The sequence below is a fragment of the Sander lucioperca genome, chromosome 24 (genome assembly GCF_008315115.2).
Source record: "Sander lucioperca isolate FBNREF2018 chromosome 24, SLUC_FBN_1.2, whole genome shotgun sequence".
In the NCBI taxonomy this organism is placed as follows: domain Eukaryota; kingdom Metazoa; phylum Chordata; class Actinopteri; order Perciformes; family Percidae; genus Sander; species Sander lucioperca.
The window spans coordinates 9,821,502-9,845,776 of record NC_050196.1 but is presented as its reverse complement, the minus strand read 5'-3'; the positions used below and the strand labels follow the sequence as shown (position 1 = coordinate 9,845,776).

The window sequence follows — 24,275 nt, the reverse complement described above, 5'->3', positions numbered from 1 at the left end:
TGTGTGTGTGTGTGTGTGTGTGTGTGTGTGTGTGTGTGTGTGTGTGTGTGTGAATATGAATACGAATACCAAGGAAGCCTGTTTTTATGGCTCTCCCAGCAGGAGGTGAGTGGAGCAGCACAGTTTAGCAGAGGGGTTTTTAGTGGACTGGGTAACAGCGGTCAGGATCCCAGTGCACCTTTATATGGAGGACTCAAACATACACTAACACTCTTCTGTTGCTGGCTATGACTCACTCCACGGGTTGGGTTATTTTAGAAAAGGGACAGCTACTTTTACCGTCCTTTTCTTACTTATATTTCTGTATTACTTTCAACACAGCACAACTGAATGTCGTCAGATTAACGTAAAGCTGCTGCTACTTCCGTTAGTCATTGCTATATGTAAAAGGAGAGATGAGTGCTATTACCTAGTAATAGCGTTCAGTTATTGTTTAATAGAAATCTTTTTTGAGGAAATGTATATATTTCTTACAACCTGGGTCTTGTTTTTTGGAGTTTTGACCATCATTGTTATAGGTTGTGACAACATTTAATTTGCCAACTAAATAGCTGAGATATAGTGACATAGCATCATCACCTAAATAGATTCCAGTAGGGCAAGGCTAATTAGGCTATAATTGAATCCTAATTTATGCTTTTTTATTAAGTGAAACCAATGTGAACATTAAAATGATTGCACAAATTACCTTCAGTAAATGTCTGTAAGATCTTTTAGAGCAACTTCCTGTTTTAACTTGGGCGTTGAACAACATAAACGCTATGTGCTGCTGCTACTACCATGCTTACATCTCCTGTTAAAACTACAACTCTCACTGTACTACGACTACCACTGATTCTGCTGGCACTACTGCTACAATGACATGTCAGTTTAAAGCCATGGGTTTTTGTTTTTTCAAGACCTTTTTGTAGTACTTTCCTCTATAGTGGTGGATACTGGCAAACAAAATGTATTCCAAGTGAGTGAGCCGCTGCCACCAAAAACAACAAGCCGGTCGTAAACCAAACCGTGATGTCAAACCAAACCACAACCACTCGTGGTGAAGTTGCTCTTGTTTTGGCCACAGGAGCCGAGCGCTTCAGTGCCAACATCAGGGATATGACCGGCTACAGACCCCTGCCTGTCTTCAAGCTGTGCTGGAAATATTTGACCCCGGCCGTGTGCACTGTGAGTGACCCTCTCCTGCTGATCTGCTGTCACACTGTTTTGTGTCTGCTTGCTGTGTAATAATATGTGCCTGTCAATCAGTCCTCACATAACAAGTGTGGTCTTTCCATGTGTCTTAAATATGTTACACCAAGCCATAACTGTTTAAAAAAACAACTGACATCCAAAACTTGTGATGGATTGTGATGGTGTTACTGTGTCAACCTGATATACCTGATTTGGGTTCTTATGTGCAAAGACTAACTGACCCAGTCCTCTGTCTTTATGCCCACAGGCTACCTTTGTGTTTTCCCTGGTGAGTTGGTCTCCATTGAACCTGGGTAAAGGCCTGGTGGCTCCAGCCTGGGCCACCGCGCTGGGCTGGCTCCTTACTCTCTCCTCCGTCTCCCTGCTTCCCATCTGGGCCATCTACGCCCTGGCCACCACCCCTGGAACCCTGCCACAGGTTATACCAGCACTCTCTTTAATGCATTTACCACCGTGTGCTGCTGATGATATGTTATTTAACCCAGAGATGTTAACGAAATCTACACATGTACAATGTATGTGGATTTTCCTCAGATAATTAAACCGAAGCGAGATTTTAAAACGTAGCACACCGAATAAAAGACTTCAGAGTGGTAAGTATGTTTTATGAGGTTAAAACAATCAACTAACTGTACATTTTTGCCGCCCTCTCCCCCAGCGCTTCCAACGTCTGTGCAGTCCTGCTGAAACCTCACCACAGGCCCTCCATTACTTCCCCAGCAGCACCCTGGCACTCCACTACAGCCCTGGACTGCCCCTGACCGAGAAGCAGAAGGAGCCGATCACAGACATGATCCAGAATCCTATCACCTGATGATGGTCATTGGATGCTGGTTAGGCAGTTAGGTATGGCGAAGGGGAGGGTCAAGGTTAGATTTAATGCTACTTAGGATTCTAGACTGAATATGTTTTAATGGACCGCAGAGGCCTGTTTCAGTTCAAAAGATTTCCCCGCCCTCTGTTACCGGCTATTCTAAAATGGCACCCAGTCCTGCTATAGCTCTTCTTTTATGTAGAAGTTGAATCACTGTACTTGTGAACCATTTAATCACAGCCCCTTAAACCATCTAAGGCTCTGTACTCTGTTTTTGCCAGCATTACTGAAGGAGTTAGCGCCTTACTCTCTATGAGAGATCATTGCATGCTCAGCTTTGACTCTCCACTGAATATTTGTTGTTCCGTTTGGGTGCTGGTATCCTCTGATGACTCTATGAGTCAGACATGTTTTATACAGTGATTTGCCTGGAATATTTTTGTATGTGCTTTACCCTCTGTGATCACCCTACCATGGAGTTTGAATGGTTCATAACATGCCTTATACCCAGAGCGAGATTTGCGTTAGCAAAACACCCGTTTTTACTGCCATTATATCAAGTGCTTAACTTGATGTCATGGTTACATTTTATCAATAACGAAATGATCTAAATGTGCATTAACTGTTTTCATCAATTATACTCGTCTATCGTTTGAAAGAAAGTAAGCAATAAAGTTATTTGTTAGTCGTCATTTTTTTAGTTGTTGTTAGTGCAGTTTCTGCTCAATAAAAAGGCGTTATTACAACGTCTTTGCACTGTACCAAAAATAACTATCATTTATCAAGCTGAGAAACATGCAATCATTGTGTCTGATTCAGCATGTATTAACACTATTGAAATGTTGCTGCTGCTGTGTAGACCAAACTGATTTATTTATTTATTTTATTCTAAATCCAAAACATTTAACGTGAAATGTTGAAGTAGGTATTTAATAAGAAAATATCTCTGGCACTCCAGTGTGACATTACAGTATATTTCACTGTAACATGCAGTACAACTTTGAAGTGCAAATCTAAAGTGGCAAATAAAGAAGTGACCTCTATGCAGTGTAGGGATGTTTATAGTCATCAGAAGAAGAAACAATGCAGAATGTGAAGAATCAAGTCGGTTTTGTAGAAATGTGTTTGTTTTCTTTCTTCCTTTTTTTTATAATTCTTTTTATTATTTCTGTTTTCTTTCACTGACCTGATTCAGAAAGACAGTGCTATGTTTTATCAAAAATAAAGGACAATTGGAAATGTGTAGACCTTTCCTAAAAAGGGTAGTTTATGATAATTGCAGCCTTGTTAATAAAAATGTATTTTTCATATATCACTAACCGTTATTAAAGACTTATTACAGTGCTTTCCAGTGTCTCTGGGGTTTCGGTTGTGAAAGAATGTACTCTTCACTGGGAAAACTTGTTTAAGTCTCTAAAACCAGAAGGATGAGCAATATTTCTTGAGTGAACGTCATGTATTTAATATGTTTGAAGATAAACAATTCCTTTTGCAAACTTGAAACAGCTGTTTCTCCTTCAGACCTGGATCAGGTTTCTGATTGAACTTCTTTTGGATGCTCCTCCTCCTAGATCCAAGTTTTTTATTATCTTTGTTTACAGGTGTATACATGTGCCTTTGTATTTAAAATAGGTTACTTTTGTATGTGTATCATTTTCTTTTTTACATACATACATTGTGGATAAAACAAGTTTGTGTTGACTGTGTTCATTTTTTGAAAAAAGGTGAGAAGCTGTGTGCGTGCAGGTGTGTGTTTGTGTTCCCAAGAACAGAGTATACCTGTGGTGGAAGGCTATAGCTGTCACCCAGGAGATGTTGCTCTCTCCCTTGGCACCATGGTAACGGACACACCTGGTTTCTAAGAGAGAGAACGAGAGGAAATGAAGGGGAGGTGGAGGAAAAAGGGAGAGTACATATACACACACACTCCATCAGCCATTCAACCATCACAAGAACAAGCACTTTGATTGCTGTTCCCTTCATCTGAAGCATTTTCATCCTGATGGGAATTACTGGTTTAACATCCATGAAGAGATAGAAGAGAAGGCCGGAGGGAGAGATGGAGCAAAAGAGGGATGGTGTATGTGTGTGTTTGTGCACAGAGGAGGAGAGGGAGTGAGAGTTGCAGTGCTGGGGGGAGGATTCTGACACCACCACTTAGATAGAGCCTGGTGGTTATGTAAAAGGCTCGGCCTGTCAATTAGCCGTATTGGATTGCCTCCCCTGCCAGCCACCGTAGAAAGTGGGCCGGTCCCACACACGTGGCTCGGCACGCGGGTTCACACACAACTTGTTTTGGTGACGCTCAATACTGTATGCAGACTGCTTTGCACATGTGATCCGGGTTACTGTGTAATTGTGTGTGTGTGCGTGTGCGTGTGTCTTGTGGGGATAACGGGGGCGGTTTATGTCCATATGGTTGCTTTGGCATACATCTCGGTTTCAGATGATGGGGATTAAAAATGATCCAATGGGCTGAGTGTGTGAGATTCAAAGAGGAGAAAGGAAGAGGGAGGGAGAGGAGGACATCGTAGGGATATAAGCCAAAGTGTGTGTGTGTGTGTGTGTGTGTTTGTGTGTGTGTGGTGTAGCATTTAAATATGCTGTGGAAAGTTGCCTAATTTTTGCTCAGGCTCAGTGCCACTGGTTTGCAGCTGCAATACATTTCAACACGTATTAATCCTTTGTGTGTATGGGGATAAACTCAAAATACTAACATGCATATTGATGTATGCATGTTAGTATTTTTGTTTTGTTTTGCTTGTTTGTTTTGTCAATATCACTATTATGTGTACCTTTTAATATATAGTGAATGAGCGCTGTATGATTGCTGGTTGTCTCGGTTAGTCTTATGTCACCTATAGGGACTGCAGATGGAAAGTAGTTATTTTAACTAATTCTGGTATATTTACATGGTGTTTTTATACAACAATGTTCATAAATATGCATGGTCCCTATCAAATAAACCAATAAAATAAAAAGAAATAAAAATAGATGTCTCAAAACACACACACTCATACACCAGCGCCGAAGGTCCATCATGACATCACTCTGTCCTGGTCAAACATCCTCTCACGCACAGCTCTGGTTTGCTCTGTCTTTATAGGTGTCTGTTTACTGCAGGTAATACACTTGACAGATCGGTGTAAAGGAGAAGCAGCTGGAGGTGGGGTGATGGGGACAAGACTTGAGGACAGAGAGAAAAAGAGACGGGTAGTGGGGGTGGGAGGTGCATTGCATAACGGTTGATTTGGACATGAGGTTCAGCTCGATACTGGACGAGGGCACAGTGTTTTTACGTTCAATATTAGGTTGCAGGGCCGTAGCAGAGATTTTGAACGAGCCCATGGCCCCCCATCGCAACCCTCCTGTTGAGGAGCTGTCAACATTCGTCTGGAGGCTTATTTAAATACAGAGTGTATCCTTGGTGTGGGATGTTTTGTGTGGATCGTACCACGGTGGGATTTACAGGGGCGGCAAGGCTTACGATGGCAGCACACCGTGTTCCGCTTTTGGCTGCGCGTCCGCTCTCATGCCCACATGCCCACTCCCTGGCTGCTTTCCTGCAAGCGCCAGGCAATAGTACCCACACTGCTCTGTCACGTAGAAGGGGCTTTGGATTAACGCGCCACTTTAGAAGAGCCGACATGGGCTCAAACAGTTTGACGCAGCAAAGTTGAAACGTAATATCTGCATTCAAGTTCTACGTAGGGTGTGTGTGCATCCACAAAGAGAGGCCTCCCTCTTGGCATGCAGACACACACTGAAACCCCCTCTGTGGTGTGCAAAGGTAGTAGCTGTTAGGTGACTCAGCAAATGAGCAGTGTTTTGGAACTTTTAAGACTTGACAGTGGGTTTGTGTGAGACACAGTTACTTCAGCTCCAGTGAGGTATGCATGGCTCAATCCCTCTCGGCACACAAGTATGACATCCCATTGGCAAAGTAACATACACTTCCCTAAAGGTACAATAAATAATCAAGACAGCTCCCAGGAGAGTTTCAGGCCTAGTCACACACCTGCAAACTCACACACACACACACACACTCACTTTTTTCCCTTTACTTTCTCATACCCAAGTACAGCATATACTGTATGCATGCTCACAGATTCCCTCCACTCGCCATTACATGTCTCACACGGGAACAGTGAACTCCCAGAACTCTTATTCGGACACACGAACAGCCATAAATTATCTATTCCCCTCTAGTTTCCTGAAACTCTCCAGTCAAGCCATGTTAGACTTTAAGCCTTCAATTATTAAAGGAGTCAAAGTGGTAAAAGTGTAAAAATAACAGGCTGGTGTTTAATGGTTAGGATAAATGGTGTTGGTCCCGGGAGTGGCAGCATGTTGCTGTTTGGGAACTTGTTTTGCTGATGGTTTTATGCTGGCTACAAGTTATGTTGATATCCTGAAATTGATGAAAACGAGAAAGACGAAGGGGTGATTGTCACTGATAAGGTAGATTTTATAATGTAGTCATAACCAGAAGATTGTTTAGAGGTTCAGCTTCTTGCTTGCATCTTTTTCTCTGCCTCTCAAGGTGTTTCATGAGGATTTTGATGGACTTGCAAAGTCTAACCGGCTCCCCTTTCTTTGCTGAGGCAATGGGAAATACTCCAGTGACAGCATTGTTCAAGTTTCTCTCCTCTCCTCCAGCACTTGACTTTACTCTGATTTGAGGCAGAGAGCGAGAGAGAGAGAAGAGGGGGGTGGAGGAGTGGTGATTGAGCGCAAAGGGGGCAGGACTTTTTCTCTCCGGGTCCTATTAAGAGCAAACTTTGTGTTTTTGTTCTCCAAGTTCAGCTCAGTGCTCTCCAGCCTAGACACACTTCCTCTCTGCTGCTCTTATTCATTTCCATTTTTTTTCCCCCTCAATGGTTTTGTTTGCTCGCCTGTTGGTTACTACTGTGTGTGTGTTTTCATTGGGGATTCGGACAACGGGAGGATGCGCTTTTTGGAGGAACAAATACTCAAAGTTGTCTCTTCGGCCAGACCGGGGTTGTTTTAGTGGATAAATAGATGTTCTTCAGGTTGGAATGAACAATGGTGCGGATCCTTGGTGCTCTGGCCGAGGACATGCTCTGGTTTCGGTTGCTGTTGCTGTGCGTCGTGGAGTTGGAGCTGGGAGCCGGGCTTTCTACTTTCCAGGGTTTCTATCTTCCACCTGCGAATGGGTCGCTTCTCGCACCTGCCCGAAGGACAGACGGTGTCGTGCGGACCATTGACCGGATTTACCACGGAGGTGGGAAGGTGGGCTACCTGGTGTACCTGGATGGGAGCCGGTTTCAGCTGGACATGGAGCGGGACGAGTCGGTGCTGTCGCATCACTTCAGCCCCCAGTATGTGCTCGCTATGATGGGGGACAGCCCTGCGCCTTTGCAGCGGGAATGTGTGTACCGTGGGACAGTGGACTCCAACCCGGAGTCCCTGGCCGTCTTCAACCTCTGCGGCGGGGGTCTCGAGGGCTTCTTCGCCGTGGACCACGCGCGCTACTCCATCACGCCTATCGTCAGGGCGAAGGGACACGAGCACGACGTGCGTGCCCTGCACGACAAAGACGCGGAGAGCGCGCTCCATGTGTTCACGCGCGAAAGTTTCAGCTTCCAGGCCATGCGCGAGGGGCGCGAGAGCTGCGGGACGCGCGACGGGCGCAGAGGACGCAGGCATGCGGCGGGGAAACGCCGGCACAGAGGTCGCGGGAAGTGGAGACAGGGCAAAGAGAGACTCGCAGAGGAGAGCGCAGATGAGCACGGTGCGCGCGGGCGAACATGGTGGAGCCGGCTCGCCAAAGCAGTAGCTGCTCCGGAACCTGGCACGCGGAGCAAGAGGTCAGTCTCTCGCGCCAGGCACGTGGAGCTGCTCCTGGTGGCTGACGACACCATGACCAAGAAATACGGCAAGGACTTGAATCACTACCTGCTCACACTGGCCTCCATCGCGTCCAAACTGTACGGGCACGCCAGCATCGAGAACCCCATCCGGCTGTCGGTGGTGAAAGTGACCGTGGTCGCTGAGAAGGAGAAGGGGCTCGATGTGTCCAAGAACGCGGCTGCAACACTGAAAAGCTTCTGCAAGTGGCAGAACCAACAGAACCCGCTGGACGACGACCACCAGCACCACCACGACGCCGCCATCCTCTTCACCAGGCAGGTAAACAAACTTCCCTCTCTTTCCGCACCTCCACCTGTCCGCTCCTCTCACCTGGCAGGCGCCAGTCTCCCGCCTGTCTCCCTCCCTGTCCCACACAGCGGAGAAAGAAGCGGTTAGCGCCCAGGTGTGATGCCAAGGCGGCGGAGTGACGCCACGGTTTGTTTTTATTTTGATGGTGCACGCGGTGGCAGCTGCAGCTAAGCACTTGGCAGATTGAGCCTTGGATGGCTTATTGCAAATAGCTTAGCAAAACACACTCTGTAATGATAAAGAACTGACACACATTCCCTTTTCATATTCTATACATGTAATTGCCTAATTGCGACACTATCTTTTTATTTTGGCCAACTGTGAACCATATCACCATTTGCATCACAGTCAATCAGAAGTGAAGACTGAACAACCTGCTTCCCACATGCCCTTGGTTATATCCACCCCTTCTGTATGCGTTTTTCTTTCTTCTTCCGTTTCTTCTTTTTGCCGAATCTCTCGTGCGTAATGCAGCGCAGCGTCTGTAAAAGTCCATACGCCTGCGCCTGGTGTTTTTCTAGGCAGGCTCTTCTGTCTCCAGCCTCCCCCCTCCCAGTCCCCTGACAGTCCCAAAGCCTCGAAGTCTGTGTGATCTGAGGCGCGTGCCCGCGACCATGCACGCACATTCTTCCCAGGGTGAGAGGGAGGTTTGAAATCAGCTGCTTGATGCATTGCAGAAATGTCCCTAAAATTCCCTTGAAACTGCAGTTTCTAGTTAACTAGGTAGTCATCCCAGCCCCTCTCTCTCTCTCTCTCTCTCTCTCTCCCTCTCTCTCTCTCTCATCACTCCAGTCTGCACATTTTTCCCCAGTTATTTTTCCAGTGTCTATCAGCTGGGGCTGGGAGCTGTAAGAAAAACAAACACATCCACCCTGTGAGAAGCCCTACGTTTACCGAGACCATACTCATTTATCCCTTCTTTCACCGTCCCTTTCTCTCTCCCCATCTTCCCTCCCTGCCTAGTTGAAAGCCGCAGGGCAGCAGCAGATCTACATGCATTTTTCACCTCTCCGGGTGTGGCTTCATGGTGGTTTTAGCTCCATTTTGACGAGTCGGATAGCTCGCCTTGGATTGCGGTGTGTTCAGCTCATGTAGGGTCTTGTCGTGGCTTGGGCGGAAAAAGCAAGCACCAGTGGTATTACCTCGGATCTCCTGGCATCGGCTGCAAGTTAGCGGCGTCATGCATTGGCAAGGCAGCCGGTTGTGCATAGCTGAGGTCAGCAAGCTGGCAAAGTGGCACAGTTCCTGTGTGCCAACCACCTCGTGGCTCCTTACTAACAGTGTTGCCACTACACCTACACGAGCAAGACGGTGCCATCCTCCGGTGGTTGGGTTTGGCAGCCGGATGGGCACGGTCATGGCGAATGGAAACACCAATCCAGATAGCTCTAAAGCAGGGATCTTCAACAGAGGGCCCGGGACCCCATGCAGTGCAGGGGGGCCTCCAAATTATTTTTTTCCCCAAAATGTAAACGTCTTAACATAAATCCAACATATTATTAGCAAATATAAATCCCCACTGATGATAGGCTTACTGGCCCATATGTAAGGTAGTCACTAAGGTAGCCATCCACAGATACAGTTCATCCTAAGTGTGTATGTTTAACATTAAAATATGATTATAAAACCATGCCAACAATTATTAGGCTTTAGGCTGCCCTACACGTTATTGTAGGTCCCTGCTCCGTCTCTCTTTCAGTTAAGGGGTCCTTGGCTTAAAAAACATTGAAGACCCCTGCTCTAAAGGCATCATACTCATGCTCATCCTGAAAAAATCATCCACTCTCTGTATTTTTACATCGATTTAAAAGGCCTTTTCGTCTCATAGCAGTCAATGTTAAGGCTACACAGTTTCAGACTGTATCTCGTAATATCATTGATATCATTATATTAGACACTTTTCATAACTTGAAGTCTGCAGTTTGGATGTGATTTTAGTTATTTCAAGAGGAGAAAGGTCTCTAAAACTATGTAGAAACAAAAAGATACAATCTCCATCATAACAGAAGCTAATAGAAGGCCAATATTACCAGTATATCAGTCAGAACCTAATTTGTGTCTCACCTGTCGCAGCACTTGCATTATTCATCAACCTGTCTCCTGCCTCACTCACACATCTCACCTTCTCTATTGAAGGTGGAGGGCATACTGTAGATGTTACCTGTCAGCACAAGAAGCAGGTGATCCCACTCTGTCGCACACAGAGCATATAATCATCTACTATGGCCCCTGTAACACAGTACAGACCTCCTGAGAAACATTACAAGGCGGGTTTCTGATCCCTATCTATTGCATTTCTTGCAGCTAAATCTGTGTGCAGAATAAGCACACAGGTAATGCATGTCTTAACTTTAGGGTCGCAACCTTAATAAGTCATAGAAAGCAGCCACCGCCTTACTTTGACCTTTAAACTCTTTGACTATTAAAGGCCATTTTCAGGCGTCTGTCTTTTGGCTGAGTGCTTTTATTGCTGTTACTTTACCTTGTATATCATTAGAACGGACAATTGAGCAGGGCTGAGTTTTTTTTTTTTTACAACTAAACACTGCAGGAAAACAGACTAATGTGTATTCACTCTTATTCCACCCTTAATGTGGAATAGGAAGATGCTGACATCTTGGGAAAAAAAAAAAAAAAAAATGGTCGTTTTGCCCTATTCTTTAAGAGAACCACACTTTATTTTTGCAAGACTGGCTCCACATACAATGTCAAGAGCTGCACAAAATCTGTCACTTTACAAACAGATTAGAGCCATTAGAGTTTCCATTGACAGAATGCAAGTCTGGAAATGATTTGGCTCAGTTACCTCATACCTTTCATGCTGCATTTTAGATTTTAAAAAGGAAAGAAAAAGATGTTTGATATATGAGGCATGGTAACTTTTTTTGTCAGGACTTTGTCAGGAAAATAACTTTGGTTGTGTTACTTAACAGGAAAAGACAAACATGGACGTTCTGTAGATTAACTTCAGATGTGTTACAGGAAATGGTCTGCCTAATATTCCATTATACTGTCGGAGGCGTCAAGTATTAGTTTATGTATGAAAACAAATAACCCTTTTTCATCTGCGTATTTGGAGCAACTGTGGAGCAGAACCTGATCATTGTGGTCCGCTGAACTAGAACTGAAGCTCATTGAAGATTTTGTGACTGTGAAGTCAGACCAGTCTATTGTTCCCAGATGAGAGAGGGAGGGAGGGGGCATCAGGAGCGCGCAGGGTTGGAGGGAACTCATCTCTTTGTGGTCGGGTCCAATTACTCCAACACCGGTACCCGCAGTGAGCTGACCCGTGTGGCAGTGTCACTCTGTTCCACACATACCAGCACCAGAACAAAACAACGGGCACATTGAGGGGACTCGGGACTCGGAGTGTGTATCCGTGGAACATTAAATGTTATGCATGGCTGTGTTCACTTGTTGTGAGCTTGGACAGTGGACAAAGCCCTACTGTAAAGTGGCCAGAGAGAGCTGCAGAGATATTGACATACATGTGTGTATGCTGCCATTTGAGTATTTAGTATTTGTGAAGCCAGTGATAGTGAAGTGCTGACCTTTTTTGACCTGGGTTGAGGTCAGGCCACTGTCAGATTTGTGACAATACATGCCAAATATAAGCACTTTATAAAACGTTATTTTGTTATTTTTTTTACATTTTGCCTTTATATTTTTCGGCATTTGGCTGACTGCCACGTGAAGACTGTGAAATGCAGATGAAAGCTACTAAGTGGACCTCGAGTTGAGATAGTTCTGTCACATATACTGATCCCAACTTCAAAATAGAACTGCCATACTCAAATGTCCAGTTTAGATTGAAATAATCAATATCATGCCATTAATAAGGATATCTTGCATGCCAAAATGTTTACAAAATTGATATCACGATAAGATAATTCTGTATTATGACCATATGATTTCATTGATCAACCATAATAGTTTGCAGAAACACTAAGAGGGCCTTTATGTAATGATGATTAAAGATACACATTAATGTAGACACAGCATATGTAGTATTAACAAACCATTTCCTCCACATGTCTGTTAAACACATAGTTATGTCATTTTCCCTCGGACAGTGAATATGCACATGTGTATAGTTTGGAATCCTCCCTTTCCTGTGCACTTGTCTTCCTCCTCTTCCACCATGTGTTTATGTGTGTGTCTGTCTGTACATTAAAGTGTACATTTCCCAGGCCTCGCCCCCGTCACAGCTAGCCCCTCTATTTGTTTTAACTGTTCTTGATATTTCACACGTGCTATACCTCGTCTGGTATATGTTGACAACCTACAGACAGTTCTTGGATCCCAAACCCTCAACCCTAGCGCCGGGTCTGTCAACATACGCGACTGGCCAGAGAGAGAGAGAGTTCAGCCTGCCCTGGTAACAACACTCTCTTCACACTGTGATGCATCAGTGACTTTAAACTGCACTTCTGTTTACAATCATGGTCTGAAGTTTCCTTTTGAGCACTGAGCTGTCATTCTTGTATAAATCAGCCTTAAGGTTTTTTTCTGATCTTGCATGTGTCTTGTTCTGCCAGCTTTGAAGGTACTAAACTAGAAAGATTTCTGTGGCTAGCGTGGCTTAACAAATACAATATTTATCGAGTTTAAGTATAATATAACATGGAAATGAAAGTATTTGACAATCTGTCAATCACTGGTGACGAATCATTAGTAACCTGTCCAGTCATTGATGGAGAGCGGGTAGCTTTTGATTAGCAGGTTTGTTGGAATCTGCCTGCAGGGTGTTTTCATCACACAGAGTGAGCTAAACTCACTTGCAAGAGGGATTTTCATGTGTGTGTGTGTGTGTGTGTGTGTGTGTGTGTGTGTGTGTGTGTGTGTGTCTGGGTCTGGCTGGCTGTTTGTTTAACACAAGCCTTGGCTTAGATTGCAAGTGGTCTTGTTACACACACACACACACACACACACACACACACACACACACACAGCTCTGATCGCCTCCTGACCTTAACAACCAGCTTGCCACCTGTTCTCCTGTTATTTTTGCCAATATTTCAGTAATTCCTTGTTCTCTCAGTTCTTCTCTTTAATATCCGGCATCCCTCCATAGTTCCCCCACTCCCCCTCCCCCCCCCCCAGCATCTGATTCCTGTATGTACTTCTCTCTCCCCTCCCTCTTTTTATGCTCGTGTGAGAGGCCTTTCAATGAAAACAAAGTTGGGAAGAGAGTTGGCGGTTGGAAGAAGTAAACAATACGCAGATAGGGATGTGAGTTTACGGGATATTACCATTCTTCTACTTTTCACCCACGCGTTCCCTGTTACACTGAAATCCGTGTTGTACACAAGAGATCGAAACAAAAACACCCGGGGAGGGGGGTGAATGAATAAATAAATGAAATGGAGGGAGGTGTAAAGAACGTCGGGGTGAAAGAGTGTGGGAAACAGCGAAAGAGAAACTATGAAAATCTCTCTCTGAAGCCAGTGTCCTCTATACACTGGCTTGTGTGCCCATAGAAAAGTCAAGAGAAACTTACATGCATGCAGCAAGCGTGTTTGACTTGCCCTTGGTGTGCTACTTGCGTATCCAGCAGTCAATGTATCCAGCAGTCAATTGGCAAAGCAGGAACTCTCTTTCTGTTTTCTGTAGGTGAGTGTGAGTGTACCATCAGGTATGCATTTATATGTGCTCCATATGTGCAAGTATGTACCCATGTATTGACATTCACTTCCTATAATTATGTGCATGTGAGTGTACTTGAGCGAGCGTGCGTGCGTGCGTGTGTGTGACTGTGAGAGGTGGTCCCACCCAGTCAGTCAAGTGTGCGAGTGATAAACACAAGGCAGTTTGTTCCAAACCCGCCCCTCTGGGAACGGGTAAACACCCTCCCAGACAGCCTCTCACACAGGACCCAGCAGGCCTGTCAGCACTACTTAACATGACGATTCATCCTCTCCACAGGACACGTGTGTGTGTGTGTGTGTGTGTGTGTGTGTGTGTGTGTGTGTGTGTGTGTGAGAGTGTGTTTTCCCTTTTTTGGATGTTCTGCACGTACACACACACACACACACACACACACACACACACACATGGATGTTTGTCTTCATATGTTTATGTGCCTCTGTACCCTGAATGAACATGTGCATTCTAAACATGTTCTACTGCAGTGTGAGTGTGTATGCACACGCACGCAGGCCCATGTGCATGCGTGTGAACTCTGATGCAACAATTCGATTAACTGATTGGCAGGACTGAGCACCCCGAGGCCTTGTCTGCATGGACGTGTGTGGGAATCAAAACAAAAATCAATACTATGTGCTCTGGCTCCCTATGAGGCAGACAGAAAGATGGTGGAGGCAGAGGAAGGAAGCAGGTATTAAAAGCAGTAGGAGAGAAGGGGACACATTTTACATATCAAAATCACCAGTCACAGGAAGTTCTACTCAGCCTGTGAAAACTGTTCAAAACGACTCAACTGACCTCACTTGAATATCTCACACTGCCTGCGTTACAAACTGGAGTTGTGGAGTTTGAAAGGCAGGGAGTTTTTAAAGCTTCAACTCAAGTTTACATTGCATTTTTAACTGTTTTAAGAGAGGATTTCTGTAAATAAGGCTGTAGTAATAAGTATTGGGATGAATTCTTTTTTTAAACTATTTAAATAAACAGGTTTTTCACAATTTTTTGTGGATTAATGTAAACTTACGGCATTTCTTTTGTCCAGGACCTCTGTGGCCACCACTCCTGCGACACCCTGGGCATGGCAGACGTCGGCACCATCTGCTCTCCGGAGAGAAGCTGCGCTGTCATCGAGGACGACGGGCTTCACGCTGCCTTTACAGTCGCGCATGAGATAGGTAGGCATGGATACACACACACACACACCCAAAGCTATGAACAGGCCAGGACATGCACATCTGTCAGCACATCTCTCTTGCTGATAAATATCACAAAAGTATTGTCTGATGTCATACTCCTGATAACTGAGCTCTCAGTATGTTTTCTTTTCTCATTCTTGCTGCATGTGCAAACCCACGACAAGTCTCATCGTTTCTCTCCCTTCCATCCACTCTGTACATCTCGTCCTTTCTCTCCACGCCTCAGGCCACCTGCTCGGCTTGTCCCATGACGACTCCAAGTTCTGCGAGGAGCGTTTCGGAGTGAACAGCGACAGGCGGCTAATGTCCTCCATCCTCACCTCCATAGACGCCTCCAAACCCTGGAGCCGCTGCACCTCGGCCACCATCACAGACTTCTTTGACGATGGCAACGGTGGGTGTGGGAGAAAATGCAGAACAATAAAGGCACGCGGGAAATAAAGCTTCCATGCTCTGTAGTTCTTTTCACCGTGAGAACTTTTCCCAGCCAGTAAAGGTTTTATTTTCTCCATCTACAAATTGCATCCATGTGAATTTGACTTGTGATGGCTTTTCTCCCACAGTACCTTTCACTGAGGGCTGTTTACTTCCAAACAAAGCTGTAATCTCTAATAGGAAGTTATTTACAATCCTATTACCTTTTTTAAAGAGTGTAGTTGCAGTGAAGCCAAAGACATCTTTGGCAGAAAAATCAAGATGAGTCATACTTCAGCAAGTCGTGCCATTCATTATGGCCGTAAAGCATTGTCGGTTGACATCACTTTTGCATAATTCATGTAGCAACAGCATTGTTTCAAGCTTGACAGTACCTGCTGCTGCTGCTGCTCCCACACTTTAATTAAGTGATAACTCATACAGACCTCATTTGTTTAAACCAAAATAGACTTTTATACACCAAGACCAGCCAAGAGTATGTAGGTTGCAGCGCCTTTTTTTTTTTTTTTTTTTTTTTAAATGCCCTCCTCCTTCTTTCCTGCCACAGCTGAGTGTCTTCTAGACTCTCCTCGCCAGCCCCTGCTGGGCCCTGAGGAGCTCCCAGGGCAGAGCTACGACGCCGTCCGCCAGTGTCGCCTGGCCTTCGGCCCCGAGTACACAGTCTGCCCGGGCATGGACGTATGTTCTCGCCTTTGGTGCGCCGTGATTCGCCAGGGACAGATGGTGTGTCTGACCAAGAAGCTGCCGGCCGTGGAGGGAACACCCTGCGGGAAGGGACGCATCTGCCTGCAGGGAAAGTGTGTGGACAAGACCCGCAAGAGACACTACTCGGTAAGTGGTATCATTATATGGAGATAGAAGGTGGCTAAAAAAGGACTAAAATCTAAAATAGATTCCTTTTTATAGTTCAAAAACTGATATTTTAAGCATTCATTTCCACATTGTACAAACTTGTCTGTGAGAGACAAACATAAAAAGGAATAAAAGTAATATGCAGTAGACAGGGCAAAAATATAGTAGAGAAGAAGAGAAAAACTTGTCACTGGTTCTTCATTGTGTGGTCTGCTTTATTTATTCCACTGCTGATCTGTGCTATTTGTTTTCTTGGCCTTGCTTAAACAGATCTAAATTGAATTTGGCCTTAATGAGTTAAAGGACCGAATCTGTTCTTGGCAGGCTGTCGACAGCCAGTGTGTGTGTGTGTGTGTGTGTGTGTGTGTGTGTGTGTGTGTGTGTGTGTGTGTATGTGTGTGTGTGTGTGTGTGGGAAGTCAAAAAAAAATGGGAAAGAATATTCTTTGTGTTTATTTGTCACATTTGACGGGTCTGACTCGATCTTTGGCAGAAGACTGCATGTGTGGACCCAGCCCAAGTTCTGACTCACTTCAGTTTTTCACTGCCTCGTATGACGACCAGTTTACTGCTCAGAGAAACGCTAAGCCCCTCCATTTTAGACTTCAGAATCTTTTAACATCTATGTATATTTCTTGTAGTATGATTGCAGATTAAGTGGATTTTACTGTGGAAAGAAGTACTTTAGAGACTCGGCATTGGAACTAAATGGAAAAGCTTTGCAGAACTTTAGGATTATAAAATCAACTTTGTCTCATAAAATGTTAAATGCTACTTATCCAGTCATATTTTATCACCGGTGATTCATGTAGCGCTGGTTGGAAAAACACAAAAATAAGTACTTTAAGAATTTCATTCAGGCTGTTCCTCAGGGGAAGCATGTGAGCTGTTACACCACAGATCCAGTCATGCTGTCTTAATAAAAGGCTTTATCACATGGGGATAGCCTCGTCTCTTTTTCTGTCTCTTCTCCACACCACAATGCATGCCACATTTTTCTTTATCACAAATCTCTTTCCAAAGGGCTTCCCCTGTGACACGTGGCTTGGCCAGCAACCACTCTGACTTCTAACATGTCTGATAAGCACTAATTGTCCTCTCTCATCTACTCTTTTTTTATCTGTCTTTTCCCTTCATCCCTCTCTACTCTCTGATCTCTCCTCTGCTGTCATTTCCCCCAACTCTTATCTTCTCTTTCATCTTCCCTCTCCTCTTCAATCCTCTCCTCTCTCTCCCAGGCGTCCAACCACGGCAGCTGGAGTTCCTGGGGTCCTTGGGGTGCGTGCTCCAGAACTTGCGGAGGCGGGGTGCAGTTCGCCCAACGCCTGTGCAACAACCCGCCACCACGTAACAACGGGCGTTACTGCACGGGGAAGAGAGCCATCTATCGGTCCTGCAACGTCACACCATGTCCAGCATCAAGTGAGTGTTACAGCCTGAGAATGCATGCATGATTATAATAGTACAAGCTAATGTTTATTTATCATGTAAAATATATAGTTATTCATGTCAAACTTCTCCTAATGGAACTTTTCTTCAGATAAAAGTTTCCGGCAGGAGCAATGTGAAGTGCGCAATGGTCCCCAGACAGATCCTAAAGGGGTGAAGACCTTTGTTGAGTGGGTGCCTAAGTACGCAGGAGTCCTCCCTAAAGATGTGTGCAAGTTGACCTGCAGAGCAAATAGGACAGGATACTATGTGGTGTTCTCTCATAGGGTGAGTTAGTAAAAAAAAACAAAAGTGTGCAGTGTATTTAATGGAAACAAATGTGGAAAATGATTTTGTGACTGTTTGTCTTCAGGTGGTAGACGGGACAGAGTGTCGTCCTTATAGCAGCTCGGTGTGCGTAAAAGGGAAGTGTGTACGGACAGGCTGCGACGGCATCATTGGCTCCAAGCTCCAGTTTGATAAGTGTGGTATATGTGGAGGTGACAGCACAGGATGTATACGCGTTGTGGGCAACTTCACCAAGAAGAGGTAAGAAAAGGAGAAGACTTGGACTGTGCGTTATACGTCTTTATTTTATGCACATACAGACTTTTGTACACATGCATCATAGTGGAGTCTGATAGTAAGTTTGCACACGCAGAATTTAGAGAAATGTTTTTAGTCTTTTTTACTGGAGATATCTCAGGGCTTTTACAGTATGCTGAAATGATAATGCTATAATGCGGAGTGTTGCTAACTTGCAAGATTTGTCACAGTTTGCCAACAAGTGAATAGCTTCTATTTGGATGCAAAGCCAGCATTGACAAAGAACACACTGTCTTATGTGCTGATCTGACCTCTCTTCTACTTTCTCTCTTGCCAAATAGTAAGGGATACACTGACGTGGTGAAGATCCCTGCAGGCTCCACCCACATCAAGGTTCGTCAGCACAAGGCCAAGGACCAGACCCGCTACACTGCCTACCTGGCCCTCCGACGGCCCAACAACGAGTACCTCCTTAACGGCAAGTTCGTGATCTCCACCTCCGAGACAATCATCGTACTCAACGGTTCTGTGCTTAACTACAGCGGCTGGAGCCAAAGGGACGAGTCGCTCCACAGCATGGGTCCCCGGGCCCTCCAAGAAGCCTTGGTGGTCCAGATTCTAGCGACAGATGCTAAAAAGCCTCTGGATGTTCATTATAGCTTCTTCATGCCACACCAAACAGCCCCACAGCAGCCATCAGCTCCGCTCATCCCCAAACCAAAGTCGACCCTTCCACAGAGCACTACAAGAGTGTCAGCCACGACGACGACAACCACCACCACCACCATCACCACCACCACCAGTAGCACCACTACATCTTTCTCCGCTCTCCCTGTCCTGGTCCCAGGGCCACCGACAGCTCCAGGTCCCTCCACCCCCACCCCGGGGCCCCACTGGGTAACGGGATCCTGGATGACCTGCTCCAGGACTTGTGACACTGGCTGGCAGAGCCGGACAGTGCAGTGTAAGGACCAGGATGGAAAACTGTCCAAGGGCTGCACGTTAGGTGCCCGACCCTCTGCCTTCAAACACTGTCTGGTGAAGAAATGTTGAGGCGGCAGGAGAGGAAAAATGATTTGTAAGACAAGAAACAATTCATTGGAAGAAGTTTAATCTGTACATCTGATAAAGGTCTTAAGTGCTGGATGTAGGACTATGGACTAATGAATTAAAGAACCTTTAACAGGACTGTGAATGTCGGCTAAAGGGCCTGGACCAGATACACAGAGACTCAGAAACAGATTGTCATGACTAAATTGACTAAATGCTAGAGGAATGTCCTGGAATCAGCCTGGTCTCACAGAATTCTGTGAAATGATCACAAACTGTTAACATAGTTTACGTGGTGCCACGTAAACAATGCCAATGTAAAGTCAATGAGAAGATGACGTAGCATTAGGAGCGACTACGGTAGCGAGTAGTATGAAAGGCCGAAAACACGCGTAGGGAGGTTGGTTGGGGTGGTGGATGGGTCAAACAACACAGGGCTTTCAACCAGAAGACCGGGGATCGTGTCCCGCGTGTCACGTTTCCTAAACCCAACCGTAACTGTCCCGTTCTTCTTTTCCTAAACCCAACCGTCCCGTTGTTGTCCCGTGTGTCATGGAAACATAAGCCCACCCACGACCTTTTCCTTAACTTAAGGGGCCGTGTTCATTTCACGGGATTCTTCCGTGGGCCCATCACGGAATTTTTTGCAATTCTGTGAAACTGCCACAGATTTTGAGTTAAGGGGCCGTGTTCATTTCACGGAATTCTGTGAGATCAGGTTGAATCATAGTAGCTATGCAGAGCACAAGTAGAACGGAGGACAGTGTCCGTATGTTAGTGACAAGTATCGCCCTGGCACAGCTAAGGACTTAAATTGCATGTCATTTCCACATGGACAGTAATTGATTGTCTTTACTTCAGTCTCCAAACCCTGGAGGCTTAGTGTGTGTTGCCCTGTAATGGCATGCCTGTTGTCGTGTTTTTTTATGCTATTCCGTGTTCTAATCACTGTGGGGATTTAGAAGCCACACCCCTTTGTCTATTGTCATGAGTGTGTCCGAGACTAGAGCACCAATGATGGGAAGCACTCGTTATTCACCTTATCGTCATTTTTGCCCGAATCGCAGTCCTGTTTTACGTCCGTCATACTGCGTCCCATATTACTCCCCCTACTTGGACATTTCAGTCACTAAACAGCTCATAACATTTTTTATGATCAGAATTTTGAACTTACAAACTCACTGGATGGTCGGCAATTTTCGTAGCAACAGCTAAGATACCAAGAAGGGTCTGTTCCCTGAAAGACAATACAAACCACGTAAAATCACAGGATGTCTTTTTCATTAACAAACTTGAGTACATCTCTGCAGCATTATTCCTAAAATGGTGGTCTCCTTATTTTCTGATTGCCTACCAATATTCTTCTCTTAAAGAATTTTATGAGCCACTCAGTGACCGAAAACTACAAGTTACAGGAGATGTCCATACGTATGATGGTCCTGGATCAGGTCTACACATATTCCCCGACTATAAGCACTATGTGTCTTTATTTGACTAAACTCTCCTGCTGAAAACCAAGAAGCAGCACAAGAAGAAGGGAAGACTGATCATAAACTATTTCCCGTAGTGTTGACTATTTTGTCAAGAATATCCAAAAGATGCTTATTGCATAGGAGAAAGCCTCAGCATGGGAGGGTGACTTCACGACCAAGAATGAATGGGTAAGCCAGACATTTGGTTAATGGACGGTGCATTGCATCCTAGATCCAGCCAGTCTTAAACTGTTGAGACACTTCTGTGCTCATGTTCTTGAAAAGTTTCTCTGCTCCGCAAAACAACTCGGGAAGAAAGACACAAGTCACCTCTATAGCGTAGAAACCGCCGCATGGTGTGATGGCATGGAAAGTGAAAGTACGGTGGCCTTTAGAGGGCAAACTTTACAACAGTTAAATTGACAAAGGGGCAAAGTAACCATGACACTCCTTAACATTTATGGAGGTTAACGATGACTCGCAGGTTTGGGGAAATGCTTGATTTTGTGTGTGTGTGTGTGTGTGTGTGTGTGTGTGTGTGTGTGTGTGTGGGTGGGTGAGTGCGTGTGCGTGTACGTGTGTCTGGTCTGTGTTTTAAGCACATACAGTATGTACCGTGAACGTGTGCGTCTTGAACCTTCTTCACTCTCAGTTCCATTTGTATCAGTCATTATGCTGGTGCTGGGAGGTTTACGGCCCTCATGTTTTATTGTGGCGGTCAATATCTGTTTTTTATTGTCTGTTTTATCTGTTTAGGAAGTAATGCTAATATGACAATGTGTGCCCTGGATACTCCCAAAGGAGATACTAATGCAGTCATTAATGTCCTTTTGCAATTCAACTCTTTCTTCCTTTTCATCACTCTATCTCACAAATTATTGTTTTAATCTGTTTCCAACCCTGATGGGTGGTGTTTGCCACATTACAACAATTAAGTTAGTACCACAGAATGATTTTAAAGGATCAATTCACCTGAGTTTTGAGATATCCATCTGGTGCCTCCACCCCAGTAGATGGATGGAATTTCCTTTGTGGTTTTTGTGGTAGAGGTTTTACATTTACATTTTTCAGCAGAAACTCCAGAAACAATGTCTCAGTTACTTTAGACAATCCACTGACCTAACTGTCAACAATTTATTTGGAACTACTTTGTGCTGAAGAAATAGTCCCAATGACTACAGGGGGACACTGATGCTGCAAAGGAATCTTGCTTTTTGATTTAAAGAAATAGTTTGACATTTTAGCAAATAGACTCTTTCATTTCTTGCCGAGAAATAGATGAGAAGATTGATACCAGGAAGTTTAGCATAGCTTAGCATAAATACTGGAAGCCAGGGAAACAGCTAGCCTGGATCTGTACAAAGATTAAAAATATGCCTACCAACATCCCTAACATATGTTGTTTAATCTGTACAAAACTTAAAGTGTAAAAATGACAATTAGCCCGTTTCCAGTTTTAATGCTAAGCTAACTGGCTGCTGGCTCAATTTTATATTGAATGTACATACAGTATATGAGTGTGGTATCAATCTTGTTGTCTAACTCTCAAGAAAGTAAATAATGACATCGAAGCTATTCTTTTAGGCGAAACAAAACTATCTGCATCACTAGATACCACTAGGTTAAGGTAGGGAAATGCGCTTTTTTTGTAATTTTGGTGAATTTATTCTTTAAATTCCTCCACCAAATCTCACAATATCATGCTTTAATGTTGTTATTTAATGCAAGGATGTATTTAGAGTGTAGACAATGTACATTACATATCAAAATGACTTTAAAATACCTTAATGTAATTTTGTTAAAATTGTTTGTGTGGCAAGCCTCACCCATATGGCACCTGTGCAGGAGAAAACAACCCATAAGAAAGATTTTCAGATAGTACACATGACCCAGGTCAACCTACCACTCATAAAATGTTCTCTCTTCTTCCCTCGCACATTCAGATTTATTTACACAATGTAGACATTTTTGTACCATGATTAGATCTTTCATATATGTGTTAGTATTCAACCATATTTACACAGAAATGTACACAGACACACTGAAATAATCCATCGGTTACACGGCATTTTGAGAATTTCAGAAACCCTCACACACACTTCATACATACACACACATACACACACACACATACACACACACACACACACACACACACACACACACACACATAGACACACAACCCACTCTGACTCTTCCAGTAGGGAAACCTCTCTCTCTGAACGACAGAAACACAGCACTGAACTTGTAATTTATTGTTTGTACAACTGGTATGTGTGAATAAAAAAACAATGAGATGAGTTTTATTTATTATAGTAATTTTGTATCAAATTACTATTAACTTAGGAATATGAACCATTCCTTTGTAAGAATACAGTGTTTCTTTTCTAGTCATTCACATGAAATGTACATAAAATCTATATATTTAAATATTGTGTATGTGTTGTCAATTTTGTCAGGGCATCAGTTTTATTTATGTGTTTTAGCTATTGCAAATCAGTCACTATCATCACACACAAGATATATATATATATATATATATATATATATAGTATATATCAAGATACAGGAGGACCATTGCCATACTTGCTAGGTAAATATAGTCCATTACAAGTAAAAAAACGTGTTAAAAGTACAGATATATACTATGGCAATATATACAATACACATAGCAAAATATATTTAAAGTATCAAAAGTATTCCACATCCAAACTGGCCCCTTTATTGTAATGTTGTAGATGGTGGGTTTTGTTTTCATTTTAACAACCTTATATACTGTTGGGAAGATTAATCTTTATCTATATATATGCTATCTATAGTAACATATTTTATAAAATGATCATGTAAAATACTTGTTGAAGCCATTTCTATGGAAGTAATAATATTTTGAGTTTATTTTGTAAGACCTGAGAAAACCTGTGTTGCAAAATGGAACATAGAAATTGGAATGTAAACAGTTGACCAGTGATCTAGAATAATGTAATTTGATTGGCTGTTAGATTTAGTATAAAAGAAATTGAACCCTGCGAAACAGCCAGAAGCCACTGGACTTTGAAGCAACACAGTCTTTTGACCTACACGGAACCACAGTTAATTTGTAAGAAAAGTAAAGATCCTAAGTTTTTATATTTTATGTTTTGAAATTCATAAGTAAACAGTCAAACGAAGAACTTTGGATTCAAGACTTTTATTTACTGACGTTTTGTGTTGAGTACAAAAGAACTTTGAGGTCCTAGGCTAGTGAGTCAGCTTCCTGCACTCACAATACTAATCTGCAAAGTAACTATAGCTGTAAGTAGAGTAAGAGGTGCAATATTCTCCCCTGAAATGTAATAAAGAAGAAGAAGTATCATAATAAAAGTAATACTTAATGCACAAAATTTTACTTTTACAAAAAATACAATATGAAGGAATGCATTTTGTTACTTTCCACCACTGGACAGAATAAATATGAATACAT

General features: G+C 43.8%; 2 protein-coding genes across 8 annotated transcripts in view; both read left to right on the top strand.

Moving 5' to 3' along the window:
• LOC116044637 (sodium- and chloride-dependent GABA transporter 2-like) overlaps positions 1-3,707 on the top strand; it is a 29,140-nt gene extending 25,433 nt beyond the window's left edge. For 6 of the 7 annotated variants that reach the window (XM_031292008.2, XM_031292012.2, XM_031292007.2 and 3 more), the window contains exons 13-15: positions 1,067-1,167; positions 1,442-1,612; positions 1,853-2,008. In XM_031292008.2, the coding sequence (XP_031147868.1) occupies positions 1,067-1,167; positions 1,442-1,612; positions 1,853-2,008 (428 nt within the window). Of the gene's footprint in view, positions 1-1,066; positions 1,168-1,441; positions 1,613-1,852 lie in introns of all 7 variants that reach the window. The other variant, XM_035998502.1, reaches the window with a different exon arrangement.
• Positions 3,708-6,821: 3,114 nt separating this feature from the next.
• Positions 6,822-23,245, top strand: LOC116044631 (A disintegrin and metalloproteinase with thrombospondin motifs 5). The gene is made up of 9 exons (XM_031291978.2): positions 6,822-8,161; positions 14,880-15,012; positions 15,260-15,427; positions 16,016-16,299; positions 17,558-17,741; positions 17,860-18,035; positions 18,121-18,296; positions 18,635-19,576; positions 20,065-23,245. The coding sequence occupies exons 1-8, from the start codon at positions 7,055-7,057 to the stop codon at positions 19,344-19,346; spliced, it is 2,940 nt and encodes a 979-aa protein (XP_031147838.1). The 5' UTR covers positions 6,822-7,054; the 3' UTR covers positions 19,347-19,576; positions 20,065-23,245.
• The last annotated feature ends 1,030 nt before the right edge of the window (positions 23,246-24,275 follow it).

Excerpts from the sequence above, each read along its gene's own strand:
- LOC116044631 (XM_031291978.2), top strand. The coding sequence starts at position 7,055 with ATGGTGCGGATCCTTGGTGCTCTGGCCGAGGACATGCTCTGGTTTCGG. Across the intron at positions 8,162-14,879 it reads CCATCCTCTTCACCAGGCAG|GACCTCTGTGGCCACCACTC; the intron begins GTAAACAAACTT and ends TCTTTTGTCCAG. Across the intron at positions 18,297-18,634 it reads GGCAACTTCACCAAGAAGAG|TAAGGGATACACTGACGTGG; the intron begins GTAAGAAAAGGA and ends CTTGCCAAATAG.